Genomic DNA, 27429 nt, shown 5'->3' with positions numbered 1-27429 from the left:
TTAAGTTTATATATAACAGTTATTCTGCAGAATGTGAACATACAAACACAACCAAATATTCTTGATAGTATGAGATTTGATAGGATGAATGAACAGCGTTCTTTTCTTCACTGTAATTCTTCCACTAATTACATTTATTAAACAAGTCATAATATAAACATATTTTTTATTAAAATTATGAAAAAGAACATGCAATAAAAGCAGCAATTAATTTTGCCTGTAAAGTTGTTTCTGTTATAATATCATACAATTTTTCTAAAGGTTGTCAGCCAGGAAATTGTTTTACAAAGAATTGGAAACTACTTCACACTACCTCAACACTGCAGTCAGGGTTGGGCAAAGATACGTCAAAATGAATTTTTAAATAAAATACCAAATACCTTAACTTTGAGTGTATCGAAATAAACTACTGTATTTTTGTATTTCAAAAATGCTAAAAAATATTTTTTACAAGGGAGCATGAAATTTCTTCGCAAAACCTTCCATCAATTGGCGTATTTGATCTCGTTTAACAATCCACTGATTTACTTGATTAAGTCAACAATTTTTGATAGCAACAGCTTTTCTTTGGCCGAGACACACAATAAATCTGATATATGCAACCAGTTAACAGATTAAATAATCACACACAGTGTGATCTCCCAGATGAAGGTTAGCTTTAAGTAACCAACAGTTTAATATTTAACAGTTTGTGATGACTAATTTAGTTACTTGGTGTTTGGTAACAAAAGGCTACTTTACATCAGAAACACTGACTCACTGACAAACGTGTCATTCATAAGAAAACAACTGATGACACTCGTATTCAAAGCAACTAGTTTCTAACTAATTAATCATTTAATTGTTAGTCATAAATATTATAATGTATTATGTGTCAGGCAGTCATTTATGCAATGGTATGCAAAATCATGATTCTACTAAACAGCTACTTCAATTAGCGTACAATATTCACGATCAAATATTTATTTATCAATCATTAGACACCTATTTAGAAGCTGACAGCCTGCACATTTCTCACCTTCATCGCCTTCTTCTATAGGGATAAATTTTCTGTTCTGATATCAAAGTCTCAGCAAAGTACTGATACAGTAGACACCAATCAGAGGCCGCATTTTATGATGTCATCATGTCGAGGTCTTACAAAGTATTTGACAGTAATTTGAAAATACTAAAATACAAACAGTAAAGTATTTGTTACAAAATATGAAGCCATTTTCATCAACCCTATCAAATACAAATGACAAAATCCTATTTTATATTTGAAATACGTATTTGAAATACATGCATCATAAGTACTGCCCATCCCTGACTACTTTCACGTGCTTCTGGCGTTGATAAGCTTTTTATATTTCAAAAAGTGACCTTTTATGTAATAAAATGATGGTGTACACAAATTTGTGCAATTATTTACTTTTTGGATTTCTGAGCACTGGTAATATAACACATTGAGGAAGAATGTGTACAAATATTTAAGAATATAAATTCTACAATTAATTTTAAGTCTACTGCACTGTAGCTACATACACTCACTGAGCACTTTATTAGGAACACACCACTGACATTGGGTAGGGACTCCCATTGCTCTCCCACCAGCCTCAATGTTTTATGACATGAATTGAACAAAAGTTGGAAACATTTTAAGAAAGCATTCCTCTCAACAGTACGCTACCTCCACCAGATTCTGTCCTGCAGAACTGTCACTCACTTTATGGTTTTGTTTATTGCACAGTCTAGAGACTGTTGTTTGTGAAAATGCTTTCAGATAAGCAAAAATACTTCCCTATTCTAATGTTTGGTGTGAAGTTACTCGAGTTTATCCATTGTACTGCTGCCACATGATTGGCTATTTTAGATAATTGCATGAATCTGTATGTGTACTGATGTTCCTAATAAAGTGCTTATGAATGTATCTCTAGGTGTAATGCACGCAGAGGATTACAGGAAAATCAGTATATACTGGAAAATCCTGACATCCACTAGATGTCACTCTTGTCACACTGTAAATGATCTCCTTCCACCACTCATAGAGTTCACCACGAGTTATATGTCTAGCCATCATACCTTAAAAATGAATTATTATTGATTTATTAAACAAATATGCATCAGTGATTATGATTTAAAAAATCTTTATAAACCTGCTCATGGAAATTTTAGGTTTAGCCTAAAGTAAGTTTGCTTATGGTTATGGTGCTCGAGTTTCATGTATCAGAGCCCTAACATGATTTACTATTTTATGTGAGCAGATTAGTAAAACAGTATCTTTTTATTCCTTTTCTTATACAGCATACAGAAACTGAAACATATTCTAGAGCAGCATAATGTTAGCTGGTAATGTGTTCATTTCCTACAAATTTTGGTTTTAATGTCATGATAGAGAGACTGGAATCTGTTAGTGTTCCTCATACATGATTTCCCAATTTATTCTTAAATATATTAAACTTATTTTAGTTAAGCAAAGCGATGAAACTGTACCAGCTGCATGTGATTAGCTGCTTATAAAATTGCTCCGTATTCCAAATATAAAAATAAGTAGATTTAGACAGTAAGATGATCATAGTAAATGTTGTTTTGTTGTAGTGTATTGCTGTTTCATGTCTGTAGAATTTATTGTTGCTTTACATGATATCATTAATTGTGTTTAAGTATGTGTAAAATGTATAAAGGTGCTCTCAAAATGCTGGTCAGACTATGGGTAGATGAACACAGAGCCAACAAGCTGATTCCCAATAAGGGCAGGATGAGGAGATGGACAGCTTGTGGTCATTAGAGAGGTTTCAGGTCTAAGCTTTTTTTTCCCTGTCTTTCTCACTTTCTCTCTCTCTCTCTCTCTCTCTCTCTCTCTCTATCTATCTTTACCCTGTGATCTATCATTCATGGCCTTCATTTAAAATTGCGTGAAATATTTAAAGTTGGCTGGAGTTTTTCGCTGGGCTTTGCCTGTGACCTCCCCTCAGAGCCTCGAGTCAGGCGTCAGTTGGGGGATGGAGTTCAGGAGGTGGAAAGAGATGATGGAGAGTTAGAGGAGGAGGTTGAGAGGAAGAAAATGAGCAACTGAGAGTGAGTGATCAGGTATTGTGGCTTTGAAAGGTACAACACTTTCTTTAAAGCATCTTAGTGTGTTGTGATGTCCTGTTTCAGGTATCAACTAGCAAAGAAACAGTTATAGATTTAAATAAAAATAATCCAAAACAATGACAATGAAACAATAAAATACTATCAAAATGAATGTTACAGTGAGATTAGTAATGCAGAATGGACAGCACAGACTAGATTACCTGCTCAATAAAAAAACTGAATAAAGATTTATGATAAACAAAATACCCATGAGTGCTTATTTAACAACTAGGTGCATTGCATTGCCACAGCCCTGGAGCGTAAAAGTGAGCAGTGAGCTGCAGAAATACAATTTAGTGTGGACTGTGGACATGTCAGGATGAGAATGAGACCTTTGGTCTCATTAGTTCCACTGTGTCATGAATCCAACTATGATCGAATGAATGAGCAAAGGAAATATTGGCCAGATATCTGGAAACATAAAAAAACCCAATCAAACAAACAACAACGACAAAAAAAAGAGAAATAAACAAAGAGGAAAGTCAGTGTGATGTGTGATTTTTACTTGGGATGAACTGAATGGGAAAGAAATGATGCCAGATAGTAACAAATCTGAGAGAAGTTTATTATGAATATGGCACCTGTAAGATGGTAAAAAACCGTTACAGAAAGACAACCATGTATGACATGTTTGCTTAAACTGATGAGAACCTACAAAAGTATAAAAGAACCCTGTTGTAAAATGAAGTATGTACATTTCTGAATTGCAGCATTATTTATGGTAAATGAAAAGAGATGTTTTTCCATAAAAAAACAAGCCAGGCACTCTGTTAGCTTTAGTTAGTTGTTTCTTTTTTGAAAAAGAAAAAAAAACAAAAACAAAACAAAAATTGTACCATAGTTTTCTCTTTTTAATATTTTAATTTGTTTGTATTTAGAATTTATAACACTGTTAACATTGATACTAAGAGAATCCCTTTCTCCCGTATTCATCTACTTGGCGCCAAGTTCCTCATAAAAGAATCTGTATAATTGTACAAGAAATAGTTAAAAACACAGACACAGTTTTCACAGGTAATGAAGTGATTTATCATATTGTAATTTTTAAACACTATTTTTCTGACAGCAGCTGAGATTAGTTTAAGATTAAATCACCAGCAATCATTTTGACACAACACAGAAACACTGAGACAGCTCAGCTGGCTGTTCTGTTTGTAACATATGGGTGTATTTCCTGGTCCACAGTGTTTTTTTTTGAGCCACCCCCTGTACAGCACAACTTTTTTGTAATGTAAAAAAAGCTAAGACTAGGATCTAAGACGCTAAGCTTCAGTGGTGACGCCAAGCTCTCCTGCAACTGCCCCGACAGCAGCTATCGTTTTAAAAACATTAATATTATAACCTGGGTTTGAGTAACAACACATTTTCACAGAAACCACAGAGACGAGATTCCTGATGTAGGGGAGTAGCCTGATTCAGTAAAAAGACAAAAAGGCTCCCCCTTTGCCTTGTTGGACAGACTAAAAAACACTAAACGCTGGCAAAGCTGCTGGACCGAACGAAATCAAGTAAACCAAACAATCAACTTGGTAAACATGCATTTCCAAAACACCTATAAAAATAGATTTTATAGTGTGAGTTTTTTTTTCTTTTCTCATTAGAAATTCCTTAAAATTGTTTATTGTCCTGAAATACAGTCTTAATATTTAACTTCCTGTTAGTTGCAGGGTCCTTGAAGTCAACTGGTTGGTGGAAACCAATGAAATACACCCAATGCACATGAGAAGCACAAGGGACTCTGGGAATGTTTCACAACTTAGGCCTTTGAGGTTCCAGACGTTACATCTAAATGCTACTTCGGTTTTATCCTTGTCAGTTTTGAAGTGGAGACCGCAATCCCAGAATTCCCCAGTGGCAAAAAAAATGGCTCCTTAAACCTTTGAGCTAGTTAAGAGTCTTTTTATCTCTGAGAGGAAGAGAGAGGTCTGTAGACTACACGACAGCAAAGCAATAGCAGGAACAGAAAAGTAATACAGACAGAAAAGAAGCAGCAAAAAGGTGACACTACATTGGAAGGCCACCACACAAAATCCACTAACCTCCACTGGTTCACTAAGACTGTAGAGGGGAAGGAGAGGGAGAACAAGTGTTCCCCCTTGTCCAAGCCCACACTAGCACAGAGAGGACAAAGGACGAAACAGCTACATCAGCTCGGTATATACTGCATATAGTAACACACACTGAAATCGCTATGAGGACTGACAGCCAATGACACTTACACATTGTACACGTTTACGCTTATCACGCTTGGTAATAGATGACGTGATGGATGGCTGCCAAAAGATGAAGCGACAGTTTTCTTCCTTTTTATTACTTTCTTTTTCCCCCCAAACAAATTCACAGTGTCTTGACACCAAACTGTGACGGTAATTTTTTTTGGCAACAGTGGAAAAAAATTAGGAATGTGATTTCTCAAAACACATTTCTGATTGAAAATGCATGTCCTTATTACAATCTTGTTGATATGTGGTTTTCAGAGTTCAAGAAGAAGTGAAGAGAAACTGATTTCGGGAGACTGATGGCAAAAGCTACTAGGCTTCAAATGTGAGAAGGGAGAGGAAAAAAAAAAGAGTGAAGCCTGTTAAGAGTTTCACATTCATCTTCAAGTTTATGATGTAAAAATTAGCCTCAGTTACACTGAGAGGTAAGAAATGATTCACAGCCTGGTCCAAATCCATTTTCAGACTCAATCAGATTGAGCCATAGCCAAAACCCTTCTCCACCCTCTGCAGGGGATAAACACTAGAAAAATGAACTTGTCTGATAGAGGTTTGAGTTTTCAGTAGAAAATCTCTCAAGCCATCGTTTGTTGAGCTCTGGAACAAAACCTACGTCAGCCAGCTGAGTGAGGGTTAGTTGATGATAGCACCATGGATCTGCAAAAGGAAGATGGAACTGGAGGAATCTCACACTGACCTGTTCCAAAGTCCTGGGAGTTTGTAGTAACATTCGGATCAGGTCAATACCCGGCTAAAATTGCTTTTAAAATGCATGATTTGTAAGTTAAATCTGAGCTATAAAAAAACGAAGAAAAGCATTATTTTCTAAAATACCATTCCCTCGTTAAGAAAGAACCCTTAAACCCTTTCAACTATGTCAAACAGGGTAACATCCTTTTGTCAGTGTCAGCCTTGATCACATCAAGATATTGATAAAAAACTGTTTCTTTTTTTATCGACTTTGTGAATTGCCTTTAAATACACAAGACATCCTAATAAGGATGAACTGTAATGAAGTCAATAAAAGCACATTTTATTTCACCATGGAGAAACCACACACCTGAGTGGTGAATTCTCTGTGGCTCAAAGGAACTCTGAAATAGAGATGAGCCTGTTTAGTTTGTTTAAAGAAAATGTCATTGGCTCTAGAGAAGGGAGGGAGGAAGAGGAGGAAGAGAAAAAAAAATGAGGAAAGACACAGGAAGAGAAACCATTTGTTTCAATTACACAAGCATAACTGCTTGAAATTCAAAGTGCTAGAACAATTAATTCCCACTCCCAACTTGAAACACAGTCATAGGCCTCGAAAGAGTTTCTTGATTTAAATTGAACACAGTAATATGGTCTCAGTGTTTTGCTTCAATCCTCCTTGCGCTCGAGAGTCTGTGTTGTGTGGATGCCATTGCTGTAAACGGGGAAGGGAAGTGTAGAGAAGAGTCCCTCTGCCGTGGTGAAGACATTAGCAGTGGGCATCTGTGCGAGACTGGCACCTGTGCCTGCACCACCAAATGGACCCGACATGTTGAGCCGGTGCACATGGTGGTAGAGCATTTCCATGGGTGTCTTGGCATCAATTCCAAAGCCAGGCCCGTTCATGTCCACAAAGTTGACCGCGGTGTGTCCGCTGGGGAGCAGGTTGCCCTGCACGGCAAGTGTGACATCGGCAGGTGCGTAGCGAATGGTGCCTGCCGTGTAGACACGTGGTGCTGCTGCTGTGCTGGTGGCAGCCAGTGTGCCTGCAACACGCTGCACCAGGGGAAGCACCACGTTGCCTGTCTGTAGCCGCTGTAGGGCCTCCAGGTCACCGCTATACAACAGGGAATTCTGGGAGGTGGGTGTGCCCTGCTGCTTATCACGTGGTGAGGCTGAAAGTGGAGGTGATAGGGGGTCAGAGGTTGAGGAATTAGACAGTGGGGGTGCCAGGCTGGCTGAGGTGGGGGCGCTGTTACTGCTACTACTGCTGCTGCTGTTGTTGAAGGGCTTTCTGATGCCTGCTCCTCCTTCAGTGCCTGGTGGAGTGAGTACTGAGTCTGGGATAGCAGCTGGGAAGGCTTCATGGGCACTAGGAGGCTTGGTCATGCTGAAAGGTGACTCGTTGCGTGAGATCTCCCGGTTTGGGGGGAAGTTCCAGATACTGCTGTCATTATCAAAGTTGATTGGCTCGGCCATCTCTGTTTTGATCTTGAGCACTGAGGCAGTTGCGGGTGATGGAGGTGGCAGCAGTGGAGGCTGCTCCCCTAGTGCAGGCTCCAGACTTCCTGGACTTGCTGTGACATTGTCTGGTGGTGAAAGTCGCAGACGCTGACGATTGCCCCCCCATTTCTGTTTTTTTCTCCTTTTCTTTTTCTTCTGGCGTTTACTTGTCAGTGGACCACTTAGTTCCACTTCGCTGTTGTAGTCTTTCATAATCTCATCATTGTCTTCTTCTTCCTCCTCCTCCTCCTCCTCTTCATCCTCTTCTTCAGAGGAGGATGAGAGCGAATTGTGAAGCTCTGCTCCCTCTCCATCACCATAGTGCTCCACTTTAATGGGCAGACCACTGAGATGAGTCAAGCGGCCCTCCTTGTGCTCGGCCTCACAATCAGAGGGCTCCAAGCTGTCCTCACTCTCCTGGCTCTCTGCATTACTGGAGCTATCCTCCTCCTGATGCCTCATCTCCTGCTCAGAGTGTCTGGTGGGTTTCTTACTGTCTGTTTCTGGCTCTTCACTGTTCCCAGAAGACTTATTTCCTTTCCCATCTGACTTGGGGTTTTCATTGTCTTCTAAGAAAAAAAAAAAACAGGGAAGTTCAGGCATCATATAGGATCACAGATTTTATAATTTAATCATTGAATTTGTTTAGATCATGCATGATATTTTTCCAAATTCAGGTTGAGAAAGTGTTAAGCCAGACATATTTATTTTTCACTTATCCAATGTCATAAAGCAGCTGAATATACTTACCAAGATTTAACCCCCTGTCATGTAAATTTAGGTTAATAGCTGTTACCTTTTCCTTAGAGTCTTATACATTTATTTAAATTGTTCATGGATATTTCTAAGTCCATTTGGTTGTAAATGCTGTATTATGCATCTGCAGATGGACCTTTACCACTTGATACCTTTATTGAATATTTTAAGACTATATAACATTTTTAGAAAGCTGATGCTTTTAAATCAGACAGCATAACAGCAAAAATAATCATTACTTAATGACTAATCACTGGCCAGTGCTTTTGTCATGGGTGTTGTTCTTTGAATGCTTCAGTTTATTCCACTTTAAGAATAAAAGTTCCCCAATTGTTTTGTATAGTATTTAGTATAAAGTAATATTCATTGTTGTTACCCAACACTGGCATATTAAGGTCACGGTTTTTATCTTCTTTATTCGTCAGCTTTTTATTTCAACTTTCATTCACTCTTTATAGAGTTTGGTGGTATAAATAACGAGCCAACTGCTTTGTGAAACTGACTGAGTGAGCAAGGAAGACTAGGATAGTGAGAGAGACTGATGATTGAGGGGAAAAAAAACAGGGCATGAATTAGTCCAGCTGCAACTGGCACAGACTGTAACCTTTATGATAAAGACTGGCAAAGGGCTGGCCATGCCAAGGTGCCAGGAGGCAATATTCTGGCACCCTTTCCAATCTGTCAGTCTACTTCATCCTCTCAGTGCCCCCAAACCCATCTCTGGGATCATACTCAATCTTGTGCTGGAATGCATAATTAATATCTCCAGTTGACTGCCCAAGCTTAATGAACCTTTTAACCAGGTTTACTAGGAGCATTGAAGTGCCATGCTTCTGTACCTTGCAGGGCAAAATTTTCCTTTTAAGGTGAACACTTAAAATTGTGTGGTCTGTAGACTACATAAGAGCTTGTTTGGTTTGCCTGAGAATACAACTTATATGATGGACCTTATTTGTGCTGCAATACATTTATTTGTATGCTATCATTTCATAGTAGTTGTTTTATCCAGAGATGAAGAAATAGTAGACTGTACCAGAGTTGTCCTTTGAATCAGACTCTGAGTCAGAGGTTTCCGAGGACTCTGAGGCTTTTTCTGGCAGATTCGGAAGCTGTGTGATATCCATGGGTGTGTCTTTGTATTCCGGATTACTGAGCACAAAAAAAAGAGTGAGAGAGGTAAGAGAATTATTCACAGATCTGAACTGTTTCCAGGTGGAAGGAAGGTAAAATAACCTAGAGTACACTTTCTGAACATTTTAAACATCCTGATTGATCCAGTGTTCACGAGCACACATCTCTCTAATGATCTCAGGCTAAGGCGCTGCTCGTGCCCGCAAAGGGAGAGGAGATTAAATAGAGGCTTACAGAGATCTATTTATTTGGCTGTTGCTGCCTCACAATCGCAAATGGAAATCCTCCAGCTTTCTGATGGGAATTGACAAATAAGCGTCACAGTAATTTAGGATAACACTTAACTGAAAAAGCCCTGTTTACCTAAGCACATAGTTGACCCAGATGATGTTCTTCTCATTGGCATTCTTGGCATTGATAGCAATAGTGGCACTGGACTGGATCCAGATATAGCCTCCGTTCTTCTGTATCCAGCGATAGTATTTTGTCACACACTGGCCTTTATTCAGTACTATAAAGAAAGAGGCAAAGAGGAGAGAAAATAGTAACCATTTACAGTAGCAATCTGTTAAATCATAAGCTTTTATTGCTGCTCATTTCATAGATAAAAAAAAAAGAAATTCATTATTCAATAATTTCAGAAGCTTAAAATATCTCATTTCATTGCATAAGATTTAAAGTGTTAGATTTAAAGGGCTATATTACATCTGCTATTTCCACACAAGAACACTGTACTCACACTAGCTCAGCAGAGTGCGCTGTGTCTGCTTGCACTGTCTTCTATGCTATGTCCTTGTCTGAAATGACTACTATACTCTGTCCTTGTCTGGCTGCAATAAATTTGGCTAAATTAAGTGCTAAATGTTATCTCAGCCGATATGTATTTGCATTAATCATTTTTCTGTAAAGCTAAAATGGCCAGAATCACAAATGTATGTTCTTCGTTTAAATGTTGGAACAAAGAACATCATTTGAAAAAGGAAGACTTTTGAGATAACTTTTTATACAAATAGATCAGTAACTAAATAAACTGTACACTGTTAACTTTGTTTAGTAAACCATTTAAAGCTACTTCTTTTTGTGGCATACATATGTAAAGGCAACAAATGAAAACACACACACACACACACACACACACACACACAAACAAACAAACAAACAAAAACAAAAAAACCCTGAAACAAATATGTTTTTTTGCCTTGATCATTGTGGCTAGTGGACATGCCCTTGCTCTAACCTTCACAATTTCCTCACTATGGTCCAGAATACTGAAAGCCTGTGAATCTAAACTTGATACAGTCTTTTCTTTCAGGCAACAAAATGATTTACTTGGTAACAAATAAAAAATGAGCTTGAATTCATTTGTGAGATTTATGTTGAAAAAAAAAAAAGCTGTAAAGTAAAATGAAGAAGAAAATCAAGCAACCCGTTTTAAAACTGATTCTGTACATAGTCCAGGCTTTGTTTGTTTCTCTCCTAATGAGCTGGGCTCATCTGCATTGCCGTCAATACACTGCAGCCCTGCCTCTGCCCAGTGCTGCTGCTGTGCAGGTGAGCCTTATTTTTTAACCCCTTTCACTTACACTGCCATTAAATCAATCAGGACCTGTTTGTGCTATTGATTTAGTGGTAATGAAGCCGCCCCTTCATTCTCTCTCTCTCTCTCTCTCTCTCTCTCTCTCTCTCTCTCTCTCTCTCTCTCTTTCGCGCCGTAGCCTTTGGAGGCATTAAAAGGAATACAGCATCTTTAATCTAGCTGTTCTCTCCTGGAGCCTCAGGCTAGCCTGGAGGATGAGCTCTCTCTCTCTCTCTCTCTCTCTCTCTCTCTCTCTCTCTTTCTCTCTCTCTCTTTGCTAGGCCTCTGTCCTTCACTTCCGTTTAATCACTTGGATACATTCCATAATAGCAGCTACCTTTCAGATACCCTTTACCCAATGTGGCCCCCATTCACAGCGGGAGAGGCAGGGGGAGTCATTGTCACATAAAAGCAAGTCATTTACACCCGTGAAATTGCTTTATGGAAAAGTCCTTGCAGTCCATTGGGGTATTAACGTAAAGACAAGCCTTTTATGAATGAGTAGGAAAGGTGCTGGAAATAAGACTCCTGGCTGGAGGCAGAGCTCCTGTTTCAGGTCTGGGTGGTGTTTTGTGTTGTTTGCAGCATTGTTCTAGAAACAGCTCTTGGCCAGGCTTCACCCCGAGCTACGTTGCTGACTACATCAATGTGCTCTTAAGCAATAAATGCATCATATGAACAAATGATAATGTGCTCACCTACAAATTTAGAATTTGAAGGACACACATCATTGTTGAAACTGATGACTGAACGAATTTACGGAATGTTAGCGATAAAAGAAACAAGTAATGGAAAAAGAATACCAGAACAGAGATGTCATGATTTATTTTCAGTAATCAGGTGAATAACAATTTTATAGATTTACCTATGAAAAATCTGTTAATAAAGGAAATGACTATATACTTGGTGGTGTGTATCAGGTATATTCTTCTGTGTTTCTGCAGATGGTGGAGTCTGTCTTTAAGCTCAATAAGCAGTGAGGGGAGTCTTTCATTAAAGTCAGTTTGAACTAGTCTACAGAGAGCAGCTCTATGAATCTGCCTTCAGGCACACAGCTTCCCTCTCCTGGGGTTTCTGCACGCTTTTCTCAGCTATCTCTTCCCATCCCCCTTCCAGGCTGGTAAAACACACACACACACACACACACACACACACACCTATACACACGTTATTTACACTGTGTGTAAGATGCTTAGCTGTGTAACGGAACGCCTTTTGTGTTAATTTATGGTGTGCTGCTCCTGATCCGTGTCTGACACAGGTGAGGTCAGCTTTGTCACATTACATTTCTGCAGATAGGAAACATCTGGTTACATCAAACGCCTATGAAAAGAGCTGATGTTTGTACATTGGTCCAGGCACATCCAGCCATGTTCATTTTGTAACAGAAAATTGTGTGGAGCAAATGCAACAAGAATGTAGCCCATTGAAAGAAAAGAGAAAAATCCACAGGGTCAACTTATTTATTGTTAAAACTAAGGCTAAAATGTAATTAGCAAATTATAAAACTATACAAATGTGGCAATGATGTTTCTAGACTTTTGCCTTCAGTGCACCTCTGGGACCATTATGTACATTTAAAATTTAAAGAGAAAAATTGGACATGAACAGGAGAGGAACAGCCACCTTGTCATGTTGAATAGTTGAGAGAAGACAGTTTGGGTTGAAGGGTTTTCTTTGACTTTCTCAGTAGAAAAAAAAAATCAATTTCTATGCCGCAAAAAGAGGAATAGATGGCATAGTAATATTCATTCAGCACAGGGATTTAGTTGTAAGCAGTGTATCTATGGTAACTGAAAATTTCAGATTTTCTGAGCACTCTAATCACTATACAATTTTAATTACAAAATTATTTTGTTAATTTAATTTTAATATTTATTTCCCCTTTTCAGCAAGCTTCCAAAAATTCCAACCACTGTTTCTTTTGTATCTGACATTTTGTTATTTGTTGCATAATGCCAGTCAGTCGTCTGGGGGGTGGGGTGGTGTGTGTGTGTGTGTGTGTGTGTGTGTGTGTTAGAGCTCGCTATTGAGGCAAAATGGACAGAGAGGTTAGTGCAGAGAGCCACGCTCTCTCATTTCCCTTACTCCAGCTGATCTGATGGCCTCATGTGACCTGATGTCACTCTCTGATTGGCAATCAGCAGAGAAGCGACTGCACAGGGAACGACTGCTGCTTCTTCAGCACACACTCCCAGCTTCGCTTGATGAGCCCTTCATTCGAACAGTAATGATCATTGCCATTAACTGTGTCAAACTTAGCTGGAATGGTCAGTGAGGTTACACGTGCAGAGTGTTCTCTAAGTGAGTAAAAACTTTCTTGACAATTAATTTTAAGAAATGTTCGTCCATATCGATGTTCATTATATTATTTCGATCAAAATATAAGAAATTGATTGGAATTAAAATAGGATTAAACTTTTTTGGACACCACAACTGTCTAATTACCTAAGGGCTTGAACAAACGAAGATTTAAAGTCATCTATAAGACTTCAGATTATAGAATTTCTTATAAACTCATGTATAATTAACTCCATGATATTTCTCCTGACAGGCACTTGCAGCAATGCTGCAGTTAAAACAATTTCTGTTTGAGCAGTTGTTATTTTTATCTTAATAATGATAAAATGTGCAGCAAAATACAGTAAGACTTTCCCACATGAAATTTGCAGCTGGCCTTTGCCAACGCTTCCACTTTTATGTTAATTGCCTGCATTGTAATGTGTAATAGATGGTTAGACAGACAGGGACAGCTGGAGATTTGCGGTTCTGGGCAGCCCTCTGCCTTCTAACTCTCTCATCAATGCACTCCTCTCTGTTTTCTCTCTGCTGGGTTTCAAATCAAGGCCTAATGGACCCAATCTGGTGGCTTTTTAAGGCAAAGGGACACTGCAGTGCAGCGGTAATTGCACTCTAATTCAGTTGAACTTGCAATATCTAATCAGACAGCTCCAAATTCACCCAACAGCCCCAAGGACACTCGTCCTCCTCCACAAACACCTAATAAAGAGAGGGATTTATCCCCCCCCACTCCGCATGCCTCATCCCGCACTACTTAAATAATGGCAACTTGCCTGCTGCCGAGGCAAGCATGCATTTACTGTATGAAACGCTACGCTGCTCTCAATGACGTTTTGAATGTCTGCCATGACGTCCAGGCGAGAGGAGAGTACAGGAAAAAAAAGTGCCCTGCCAAAACACACTTAACAGATGATTTAGGATATTCAAAAAGCACGGTCGCACCTCTAGGCAGTCAGTATACCTCCTACAGAGAACGATGAAAGTAAAGTGTGCCAAAGGTTGTGGAGCCTTTAAAGAGTATTCCTGTGGGGTATTTGCCAAGATAAACACTTCATGGTGCAAAGGTGTGATCAAAATGCACTGGCTGTATAGGGAGAAGTGCAGCTTAACCCGAGAGGAGCACTGAGACACTTATACACACAAATCTGCTAAAATTCTTCAGTCACTACCTGTTCTGAGTGGCCTAACATCATGTTCATGATGCAGAAGCCGGAGGTAAAACTACACGAAAGTCAAAATATGTGAATATTCCTGCTTAAATGCTATAATTTAGGTTTCTGATATAGCAGATGTTTATACCTGTTTTTATTTTCTGTATGTAGGATAAAAAACCTTTGCATCTTTAAAGTATAATCTTGGCCTAAAGATGACATTTAATATTAAGCTATAAATAAGTAAGTTGCTTCAGTCTGGTTAGCTGAAGAATATTTATTTGAAATTATATGAACAAAAATATATAAATTGGCATCAGCCAATAAAAAGTCCCAATTCAAGACTTTCAAATTGACATTTGGGTATTTTTAACATCTAAGACAATCGAAAGGAATCTTTTAAAATCCCTGCATTCCAACATTTACTCAGGCTACAGTAAATGCTTATGGGAGGATGTCTAAATAAGCGTTACAGTATTAAAAAAAAAAATCACCTCATTGCTCCTTAACTACATCCTTGAGTGAATGGCAAATCTGTCCATTAATATGGCAAAGTTTGTAATGGGAGTAAAAACTTACTTAATACTCATGTAAAATACTTCAAATGACTAAAAGACACAGTAGTCTACAGTAAAACTGGTAATATAATGTTCAAGAAAGGATTACATAAGGCCTATAAAATACAGTAAAATGCAGCAAAGTTCATTTGTGTTACAAAAGGCTGAGCTGTTGCCACAGTTAATTTTAAAACATCAGTCATTTAGATTTTATAAAGGTATTTAATTATTATCCTGTATTGACACTGTACCTAGCTGCTCATGACCTATAATAAACACAGAACCCAATATTTTTTTTTACCTAGTCTAACTAAAGCTAAAGTATCACAACTCATATTTGTCAGCTAGAGGTTGTGATATGTCAGTTAGTAGTAGTGTGTACATAAACACTATAGCATATGGATGATATTTAATGAGTGTAAAAATGTATACACACAACATAATGCTCAGATCTTAGACCACTGGGGAAAAGCAATATGGTAATCATTCCCCTCTTTCATTTACATAATTTTTTTTCAACACTATTTCTGTTAACAGTTTAACATGACAGTTGCCAAATACCAAAGGAATGTTTATTTTTGTTCGTTTTGCAACAGAGTTACATGACAGCATTCTGTAAAGAAATTAAGCTTTTCACCTGCTTATTATAGCTTGTTACATTGACGTGACTAGACTATTAAAATGACCATGGACAATATTGCTTCTGGTTTTTTTTTATGACTCTCAGCTGACGGTGACTTTGAGAAGAGACTGTTGTGCTCTAGTAGAGCATATAAATAGTGCAGGCATTCAAACATGCTCTGTTCAAATCAAATCAGCAGAAAATATTTATGAATGATAGTTTTGTTACCATTCACAAGGCCTGTAGTTACTTACAATCTAAATGGCTGTGCCGAATGCCCTCCACGTCCTCGGCATGAATAAACTGATAACATCTTTTTCCTATGATATCCACAGGTGTCAGGTCCATGTAGTCGCTAATTCTGTAGGGGAATAAAACGTGTTAATCCGCATGTATTTATCATGCTGTTACACAGAGGCTAGCAAAATCAGTCAAAGGATCTTTATTGAAATGTGCGTGCAGTAAAGAATCAATGCTTTTCAAATTCTCAAGTGAATTAATGCTGTCCGTTAATCTCTACCTTTACATAATGAAAAATGCATTCAATTGAAGCACAAGTAACACATTCGCATCAGAATTTTTTACTCATGTGTTATATACCAAAGGTTTTTTGAATGCTATTCAAAATGTCCTTGTAGGTACACAGTAAGCACTAGGATACTAGAAAAAACTGCTTAGAGAAACAGCTGGACTCTTAGAGGGTAAGCCTGAGATCGAACATTAAAAAAAAGCTTTGCAATGATGATAACTATGCAATAGACTTGGCCAGATGCCATTCTCTCATAAATATGTTAAGTGAAGGGAGCAGTAAAAAATTCAGCAGCCACTGGGGTGACTTTAATCCTCAAGACATAAATAAAACTAATAAAACTAATAAGACATTTCCTTTCAAGCCAGACCAAATTAGGATGTTCTCATTTTGCAGAACTGAAATGGCTTTGATAGTAACAGAGGGCTTGAAAGTAAAAAATAAAGTCTTTCTGGGCCGAGTTTCAAAAGAACGATAGATGTGGCAGGAGCAACAATCAGGCACAGCACATATGGTTAAACAAGAAATTAAGCATCTGATGAGGATCAAACATACAATATTCTGAATATGATATTCTTTTTTTTTTTTTAGCAATAAATATCTAACACAAAAACCGATCAGACTTAGACTTAATAGTATTGATCTAGCACTTGTGAAAAAAGAGAATTTGTTTACCTATTTTCACAGTAGACAATGTTGAGGTCCATGTTGACCCGTGTGACAAACATCTGGCAGTCGATGCGAACCTCGTTTATAGTGGGGGGAGGGAGGGCATGAGCCACCACCACCATGCCCATAATCTGATTTGGCACTGAACGATTGTGCGTTAGAGCCATTCTTATCCTCAGCCTGCCTGTGATGTGGATCACCTTTGATAAAACAGAGAGATCCAACAGAGTACAGCAAAGTTCACAATACATAACATTAAATATAGATTATGTGCTTTATCTATAAGCAACCTCATTCAAATATAAACTAGACAACTATCCTAGACACAGACAAGGCCATTTCAACCCGACAGCTTTTATTAAGTCTCTACCACCCGACAGAATAGAAAAATATAATAATATTAAACTAATATTATACCTATTAAAAAGTAAAGTAAAAATGGTTTTATACTTTATAAAATAATCAAAATGTGAAAGCAGAAAATAACATAAAAAACTACTGTTGTCTAGCTTCAAACTTTTATAAAGCTTTAAACTCTTCTCGTCTTTTTGCCCTGAGAGGACAAGGACTAGATAGGCAACCCTGTGATTTTTTTCAAGGAGAAGTTGTCTATCCATTTTAACCAGCAAGACAAACTTTTTAACTTCTGACACTGGGTTTTCACTGCTTTCACCTCTGAGATGTTATCATCTTCATTCATACAGGCAGATTTGGCCTCTAAAGTGACTTCTCTCTCAGACCACGAGCGCTCTTTGATGCTTTGGGTTGCTCCGCTGGGGGGACAGAACAAAACCAAGGACTGAGCAACTTCCACTTTAATGAAAATGTGGCCTCTTCTGAGCCTGGACTTGAAGCTGGAATGCAGGAGTTTTAACACTCAAGAAACCAAAGGCTATCACACATTAGGGAGCAATTAACTAAGTTTCTAACTTTCCAGGAACTGTTACAATCAATTTGATTCCAGTTGGCACAATTTATCTGCATTAATCTGTTTTCTTTTAGCTTACATTAGCTATATATAAATGTTATAATCAGTAATACTTTAACAAAATATTTTAATAAATCTCGCCAAAAAAGTTCAATTATTTTCATGTTGTCTACTTAATTATTTAAAATGCAATGTAATTTGTAACTATTGAAGACCATAGTAAACACACTCTATAGCCACAAGCTTTATTTAGAATTTTCTGTAAAGCACAAATTAAACTTAGCGAACCTCCATAGGTATTGCATTCAGAGCCAGCCTTTTTGTATAAACAGTTGACTATTTGCTTCCCCTGCAGATAACAGCATTACTTTGTGTCTGGGTTATTGACTGTGGGGGGGGACTGATGTTATTTATTCTTTTTTCAATATGTCATGGCTAGATGTTCAAAGCCATGCTATATTGGAAATATACAACACATATTGCTGAAATGCAAACAGAAAGAAAGAACCAGAAACCTATCCTGCTGCAATATATTTTAGAGACTATTATACAGAAAAATATATACTGAAATGCTTAATTTATGTCAATCATTTTATTGTGTTATAAGACATGATTGGAATTTGTTTTATGAAATCCTTACATCCGGTAAGAATGTTCAATATTTAAAGGATGTCTCTGTAGCTGTTGAATATTATAATATGTAAATAAAAAAAAAAGAAATCCAGGGATCGAGAGTAGCCTGGCTCCAAAATGGATGGAGGTGTGCTTGAGGATGAATTGGCACAAGATTGCTGTGTGGAGCTAATAGTATTCATCTGGAGTCGGTGTGGATGAGACTGAGAGATTGGCATGTAGAGACACTTAACACAGCTGTTGCCAGTTTTCAATAAGACATCACAGCACAATGCCAGAGACAGAAAACGTCTAAATAGCAGCTGATATCAAACCCACATGCATCTACTCATAAACTGTGCAGCACTCCAGAGAGGGGATCTTTGCGAGATCCAAGGTGCAAGACCACAAAACACAGTTTCTTAAAAACCTGCAGACCCTTTCAATAAATAAACATTCAAATGTATTAAATATGTACAAAATGGAAATGATCTTTTTAGAAGCCCAAAGCCGGGGGCATCGAAAAGTTAGTTTTTTGAAAATACAACTTTTGAAGTAATTGCCACAAAGAGAGTGTCGGCATTGAATTGCTGCAGGAGTGCTCTTGGCAAGAACATCATAAGCACTGGCAAAACATTAAATATGCTCAGGCTGTTAAATGCAAACTGACACGGCAAGGGCTCGCTATGGTTGCGGTGAGAGGCAGGCGCATAGCATATCTCAATTTAATACAAGCCAACATAACAAAGGGATCAATTTTTATAATTCATGGTTTAGCACACAATGCACTCTCTCTCCCCCCTTGCCTCTCTTGGCCTTTCTCCCCCCACCTCCCTCCCATCTCCACATTGGTGAATACAGAGGAGGTATACATAAAAAATAAGATTCATCCATTCCTAGGCATTCTCTAGAGTGCTTTTGAAATGTGATACAGCACAAATAATGACGTGCAGCGTTTACATGAGTGCATTAAATGAGATGAATCCTGAGATATGCTGAAAAAAGGAGATGGGCTAAGCTGGAGAGGAATTCACTTTGATTTGACCTCCAGAGTGAAGAGCGGATATAAGCAGCCATGATGCTCGCCTCTCTGATTCCTGTCTATCATCTAATGTCGGCATGCCATATATAAAATTCAGACCTTTGTATTATGTAACAATGTGAGGGTTAACTCCATTCAGAATAAATATATTAAGAGACGTCCTTGTGTTATTTATACGATACGAATAGCGTTTTACAAATGCGAATATTTATGCACTGGGGTAGCTTCCTGGATATTTGCATCAAATTCATGTCCAGACAGATGCTGAAGTCACAAAGGGGGGATGAAAAGCTCGGGAAGGAGATGGCTGTCTCTCCATCTATCATTAACATGTATATCGTCCTTACACAGAGATCTCAGCACCACATTTCCAGAATAAAAAAACCCTGTAAGGCATAAGATGTTAAACCAGACACACTACTTAGATTATGTACAAACCAAAGAGTTTTCAATATTTTATGCACAAGGTCTCTGATTGGTGCGATTAAACCCGCAAGCACAAGCCTCTATGAAACATTCGGTGCTTAATTTTGTAGAAAGTATTTAAAGTGAACAAATCAATTAGAGCATGTACTGATAAAAATGAAAGACACAAGCTCCTTCTAGTCTGCAGGCCAAAATGTGAGACTCGCTTGTGTAAAATCCATCAGCATATCCCAAAACAGCTCTAATCAAATAAGCCACAGAAGCTGTCAGCACGGCGAACGTAATATATTCAGCCAAACGTCCGCTACACACTGTATTACCACACACAGGGGAGCTGTGATTGAGTGCAAGGAGATTTAGCTGCTCAACTGAAGAGCCAGAAGGCCCTGAGACTCAGCGTTACCTTGTAGCCAGAGGACTTGATGTGGACGCCTCTCTTAGTCAACGTGGACTTCATTCGTATGAAGAAGGAACGCTCCAATGTGTTATCTGGAGAGAGGTGACTCGGACTGCTGGACTCCACTGCAGGAGCAAACACAACAGAAAAAAAAAATCCAATTACTTTACTTTACTTGTCCAGTAAGGTAGTCTGCAGTTAAGCCCTGGAGAGGAGACGATATTAAACAGCTCTGCTTGTAAGAAGTCCTCATTGAGTTTCTATCACCTAGAGCTGGCTGTTTAATGGAAGAGCATAACCTAATGAGGAAATACAAAATGTCAATAGAATTTTGACAATGTTTTAATTATGCTGCTATAAAAGCAAAAACAGTTGCCTGTTCCAGTGTGATAACTGCTTTATGATACTGTACAAACACAGTTCAGAAGGCTAACATGACATACATTCCTAATGAGCAGATTTAGACAAGACCTTAATTCAGGTTTAATGTTAAAATACACACACAAAATGCTAGTTTGCTCATGCCAACAGATGGTGGCTAATACCCAGTATACATAGACTTATTTGCTCAGCTTACTAGGTACAACTTTTTAAAGTAACATTTATCTTATAATTTACAAATAAAGATTTTTCTCAAAATGTGGAATGTAGTTGATCAGCCAAGGTGGGTTTGGTGTTTGGACGTTTGCTTCTTTAGTTTTATATGAACGTTACAGTGGTAACAAAAATTCTGTTATAAAATTAATTCAAATTTTTTTCATAAGCATGTATTGTAAATAGTTTCTCAGATAATGCCAATATTGTTCAGGTCACAGTCTGACTTACTGTCATTTCTAAGACCCCAGACCATATCCCTTGAAAGACAAAACTGTATCAGAAATAGAAATAATATGATTTATTTAACAATTATGTTTTGAACTTAAATCTGTAGATAAAGATAAATGATTAATAATTAATAAAGTAACTTCATGGGCTATTATTTATTTGTTACATTAGCTTCTTCCAAACTCAAACATAACTAAATGTAAATTTGAACCCTTATCTCTTATACAGTAGGCTCACTTTGATTTGTTGAAATTAGGCACTCTTTGAATGTGAATTACCATCAACACAACTGATTTTTTTACCCTCACAAGAAGGCACACAGCAGTGTTAACAATGAGACATTTCTGTATTCAGCCAGCGCCATTCTGCATATCAGACAGGGAGCTCAAGAGACAGAACACAAGTGTTTGGACAGAACTGGAAGACTTGAATAGAATGAGATTACTAAGAAGACACGAGGAGAAACTATATGACAAACTGCGCTCTAAATGACAAGAGTGCAGTGGCATTGCTTAAAAAAACAGAGCCACTCATGGAGAAAGAGAACACAGTTGCTCTCTCTTTTTACACTTGTAACATGGCAATGGTCTCTTTCTCTGATTCCTCTCGCTTTCCCTTTCTCACTCTTTGTTTTATTTTCTGAAAGCGGAGGAATACTCTTTTTTTTCATGAATCTTTTTTTTTCTCTCTCTCTCTTGCTGACTGAGGAGAAATACCATCTCTCTCTCTCTCTCTCTCTCTCTCTCTCTCTCTCTCTCTCACACACTCATGAAGCTGTGATTCTCTGTCCTTCTGAGAACGTGAATTAAATGACATTTAAAATCCAACTAGTCCTTTATCACTCTGGGGAAAAGGCAGAGCCATGTTATATTTAGTCATTTCATTTCTTCTGATTAAATATGAATTACTATGAAATTTTTTCTCATCATCTAACACAGCAGAATACGCCAACTGCTTTTTAATACACTACATAAGCACAAACTTCAGCTCTAAGAGTTTAATTCGCCTCTCTAATCCAATCACATCAACCTTATTTCTCTTATCAGAGATTCCCATTTTGAATTAAATGAGCTCATTAGTTTTAATCAAAGGCAGAGAGATCAAAACTTACACTTAAATGCTTTAGATCAGAGCTGTCAGTCAAGCGTAGAGTTCTATTTTACTAAAACACAAGATCAGAAGCCCTTAGAACTCTGCATTTTCATTAGGCATGTGGCAGGCTGAAGGAAATGCAGCATTCTTTCTTTGACACTGTGTGAAGCAGAGAGGTCATTTACAACATGCCCTCTATGAGCGCTCACTGCAGGTATTGGCTGGAATATGAATTATATGAATTATATATTTTTTTTCTGTAGTAAAGCACCTGAAGATACAGCTTTTATGAGAGGATCTGTAGATTAATGTGAAAAGATCATCAGTTGAAGTGTGTGTGTAGGTGTCTATACAAAACACTTTTTTATTATTCCAATTGCCTATTTAGACATAAACCTGTTTCTTGTGCTACTACTATTATTAGTTTTTAAAGACTTTAAGGCTTACAGTTGTTGTAGCTCTCCAAACCGCAACTGTCACAATTTTCCTCTGATCCCAAATCTATTCGATCAGCCAAAGATGTGTTTGCTCACTGACATGCTTCCTTGCGTTTCACTGGAGTGATTTTTTTAATTTACAAAATCCTATCTAACTAGCAATGGAAGTCTTCATCACCCAAAATCTTTTCTGCAAATACCTTCCTCAAACATAGATTACTGTAATGTATTAAATTGAACAAAACCTCATCATGTAGAAGAACAGCTGTAATGTTATGAGGAATCTCATAGAATGATTTTGGGATAGTGCCCTCCGGACACCACCCACTGAAATTAAAGCTGGAAATTCAATTTAATTAACCTGGAAATTAAATGAACGTGAAAAGGAACTAAACTGGAAAGCCTTTGTGGAGATATTATAGTTCTGCTTTAAACCTGTAATACAGACTTGCTTTGATCTGAAGCATGCGTATAAATGATTTTGTTCCAAACTTCTATTGCGAATGTCACTGTTACATTTCTAGTTCAAAACTAAAAACAACCAAAAATGACTGGCCATTTACCTTTAATGTAATTTATTTTCCTTGCAGAACCATTTCTTTTACCCAAATATTATCCTACTTACAGCTCATTCAGTTCTCTCCACAGTTATCTTGTACATGCTTATGCTCAGTAGGAGAAACATCCCTGTACTGGAGTTCTGGAGCAGGTGAATTTCTGATGAATTTATAAATCCTTATGGACTAATATATATACACTAATAAAGACTCTGAGATCCTGCAATGTTGAAATCAAACAATACAAGTACAAGTAACAAAGTAACACAAAATGAAAAATTTCAATACAGATTACTTTGTGTGTGTAAGTATTTATGTGTTTGGGAATGTGTGTAGTTACTAGAAGCTTAAAGTATCGCAGATCAGAAATTCTTGAGTCCAGTGTTATCTTTAGCCCAAATTACAAGGTTTAGCTTACACCTTATTAATACATCTAATTTAATTAGTCATGTGCTGAATCTGGTATTTCAAAAGGGAAAAAAAACACAAATCATCAAAAATATTTGGGCCTGCAGACTGACATCCTGCTATACAGTATGGTTTTTGACTTAACCGCAATTTATATTCTGTGCTGCGTTCCTGATCATTGTTTAGAAAATTCCATTACATTTTGCTTCCTTGCACCTCTCAAGGATTTACTCGATGCTGCAAACATCTTATTAAATCCCCAAACCCACTAATATATTGCAGAATTCTTCAGCCAGCTTTTCACACAGCAGATATTATTCTTGCACGTTTAAAATACAATCTCCTCTAATACACCACTCTCCTATTGTGAATCTGCTGCTCATATAAAGCTGACAATATCTGAGATGATATTAAAGGGAGGATATCATTTGTGTGAAAGCGCAGTAATTTATAGTTCGGGAAGGCTCTGGGATTAATTTTCTTGATGAAACCCTTGGGAATAGTTGTCTCTAGGAGTAAGTGATGAGATTTTAAAAGTATTACTCAGCATGCTTTGAGTGTTGACCATCAATTACTTGTCTGGCAGGGCCTGATGTCCACTCGATCCTTTACTCTCAGTCTTTTACTGGGTAACTCATGGGCCAGACAACAATTACTTACTCAGGCCAGATGTCAGATTAAGGGAACAGGGTTGAGGGATGGAAGGTGGAGGTCAGATTATGTCATTAGTGTTAATTCACACATACTGGATTAGAATTTCAAACTTTACTAACTATGAGCACTTTGAGTAAATCGAGTAATATGAACTATATAACATGAAAAATATATAAAATAATAAAATGCAATAACTGCAAAAAAAAAAAAACCCACCCTGCTTTGAAACTCTTTTAAATTATAGATGCTGACATAAACAATATCCTAAGCAGATTCCCATGAGGCCTCTTTGTAGCCATCGTATCTTTAGAGGTGTGTGTGCGTGTGTGTGTGTGTGTGTGTGTGTATTATCCCAGTTTCCATAGCAACCCCACCACAATGTGGCGAACATGCACTTACAAACAGTCACGGTGTAGCCGTGCTAGCGAGAGCATAAACACTCGAGCAGAACTCTAAAGCCCTACAGAATGCTTGAAACATATGAGGTGTGAAGCATATCTGTGTGCCATCTATAAATATGAACTAAAACACTGCCATGTTTAGCATATATATATATATATATATATATATATATATATATATATATATATATATATATAAAATTGGTGTAACAGTACACAAAACTTGGTTTTTAAGTAACGGTTCCATACAATTTTAGTACGGTTACGGGGAAGAAATGCAAAACATAAAATTGCTTGTCGTATTTTTATTAACATTATCATCAACAAGAGTTTACTTTTTTTTATATAAAATGCCGGCTTGGTTAAATAATATATAAAATAATATTTTATAAAAATAAAACAATGCAATATAAATCAAATGAATGCAATACACCTTTCATTATATTGATTAAATTGAGTAATCAATAAAACTTAAATTGATTAAATAAAATTGAATAAATGGAAAAATTTTATTAAATTGTTTACATTTGTTAGACCCCATTTGGGTAATAAAGATGGATTTGTGTTTGTGTTTTATGCTTTATATAAAATGTTCTTAAGATATGTTCTAATCAACTACTAATTGCAGCATACTTTAACAAATGTGTTCACTCCTTCCATCTTTCTTTCATTTAATATGTGGAATTGTCAAGATTTTTTTCCTTTTTAGAGCTAAAGAATCCACAGCGCTAGCGTTAGCCGCTGGCCACTTCCTGGTTAGCGGTTTACGCTAGCGCTGTGGATACTTTATCGTTTCTTTTGTATACCCCTGGCATTGCTGTGTATGTTTTCAAGTTAATAATAATAATAACAACATGCGCTCAAAGTGCAAGGCGGAGACTAAACAAACTTGCAGTCCGCCACTTAATATGTCTCTGAGGAAACTCAGAATTTAACTATGTTCTGCACTCATTCATGGATGGATGGATGAATAGATGGATGAATGGTTAAATAGGTAGATAGATAGACAGATAGATAGATAGATAGATAGATAGATAGATAGATAGATAGATAGATAGATAGATAGATAGATAGATAGATAGATAGATGGATAGATAGATAGATGGATAGATTATACATATAGATATGAAAATGTATAACCGAATGAAATATGCAGATTAGTATCACACTAATAAGACTGTCTGTGATGAAAATGTACGCAACTTTACTGAAAAAGGAGCTTTTTTTAAGAGGCAGTTAAAAAGACAGAGCTCTGAATCGTAATGCCGAGGTGTAATTGCAGCCTCTGATAAAGCCATGCATTTACACCCAAACACTGCAGAGCATCGTAAACATGAGATATCAATTAGCTGCTGTTAACACTGTTTTAATTAGTCGCTCATCTGCAAAAGTAAAGCAATAATCAAATGTGGGGTTGTAAATAAATTTAAAAGTGCTCTAATTGAAGCACTTTTATTTCTGCTCAATCGAAGCATACACATTTAAATTTATTGGTTGCTTGTTTTACATCAGTCAACACAAATCAGTCAAAATGGTTTTAGGCTCATGTTTACTTAGGTTAATGGCACCCAAGTGTTTTTTTTTTTTTTTTGGACTACGTTTTTGGAGATATCAGGTTGCGACATCGAGTTGATCCAAACATTCTCCAACATTAACAGTGAATTACAGGCTGTCAAACACGACAGCAGATATCCATTACTCTAAAGCAGGGAGAAAGTGCACGCGCAGCAATCTGCAGAGAGATCAGTCACATTACGGTTTGATGCTATTATGACAGCTAGAGGCAAAGCGAACTTGTGCACTGACAACGTTATTGACAAAGACAAAATAAATGCTTACTCCCTCCGACATGTCATCCACCATAAAGCCTTGATGAGGGTACAGAGAAAAAAAGGTGAATATCAATCAAATATCAGCAGTGTCCCTCTGCTCAGATCAACTCACAGGGATGATTGGTGTTTCTATATCTACATGAAGGAGTTGTTGTCTCATTAAACACGGCCATATTTGGTATTTCTGAATGGGCCACTGGGTCACAGATGAGGGTCATGTTCTGTCGATTGTTGTAGATTTAGAAAAGAGCTAAGATCAGACTCTCAGGGCAGCAGCTGTGGTCAGATAAGCCTTCATTCTGTCCACCTCTGTAGGACAAGCAGGTTTGCTGGACTCATCCATTATTAATATGATAAAAAGGGTAAGTCAGTGACAAGCTGGGCAGTTTTTATCAGCACAGGGGTCAGGGCTGTCCTCTGCACTCAAGATACTTTAGTCAACAGTCTTTTTTGTGGGATCAAGGCTTTGAAGTGTGATAAAACTGCATGTGACATCCTAAAGAAGGGTGGATGAAGATATTTATGCGTTTGAGTGAGCAGGAAGCGTGAGTGCACATGTGCATGTGTGCTGGGCGTCCCTACAGCATGTCTCTGAAGCAGTAAAAGGCAGGCAGGTTGAACAGGTGGAGTGGATGCAGCAGTGATAGCGCTTGTCACAGTGATGTCTCCAGACAAAACTAATGAGTGTTCAGCCCACGGGAGCTGCTGCCATGCCACAGTACCCTGTTCACTAACATGGTGCAGATCAGAGCTGCATATTTTCTTTAGACTCAATCTGCAAGCTTTTATATGAAGAAAAAAATGTCAATAATATTACAACAATAATAATTATTTAATATAAGACTATACTAACTATCAAGATAAAAGAAAAATTCTACTGATGATTAAGCAAAAACTGAATAATTAAATTATTTTACTTGCACATAATAATAATAATAAATGTTATAAATATTTATTTATTCATTAAATAATAAATTCATATTATTATATAATTATATCC

The 27429-nt window shown here is 37.4% G+C and overlaps 1 protein-coding gene across 4 annotated transcripts in view; it reads right to left on the bottom strand.

Annotated features, from left to right (window-relative positions):
* Positions 1-6345: 6345 nt before the first annotated feature.
* LOC124390344 (neuronal PAS domain-containing protein 3) overlaps positions 6346-27429 on the bottom strand; it is a 220455-nt gene continuing 199371 nt past the window's right edge. For 3 of the 4 annotated variants that reach the window (XM_046856232.1, XM_046856235.1, XM_046856236.1), the window contains 6 exons: positions 20230-20348; positions 16825-17018; positions 15875-15981; positions 9777-9924; positions 9316-9431; positions 6346-8095 (listed from right to left, as the gene is read on the bottom strand). In XM_046856232.1, coding sequence (XP_046712188.1) covers positions 6693-8095; positions 9316-9431; positions 9777-9924; positions 15875-15981; positions 16825-17018; positions 20230-20348 — 2087 coding nt within the window. In that variant the 3' untranslated portion in view covers positions 6346-6692. The remainder of the gene's footprint in view (positions 8096-9315; positions 9432-9776; positions 9925-15874; positions 15982-16824; positions 17019-20229; positions 20349-27429) is intronic. The other variant, XM_046856233.1, reaches the window with a different exon arrangement.

The sequence above is a fragment of the Silurus meridionalis genome, chromosome 8 (assembly GCF_014805685.1).
Source record: "Silurus meridionalis isolate SWU-2019-XX chromosome 8, ASM1480568v1, whole genome shotgun sequence".
Lineage (NCBI taxonomy): Eukaryota > Metazoa > Chordata > Actinopteri > Siluriformes > Siluridae > Silurus > Silurus meridionalis.
The sequence above is the reverse complement of the archived record's forward strand: the minus strand, read 5'-3'. Positions and strand labels throughout refer to the sequence as shown.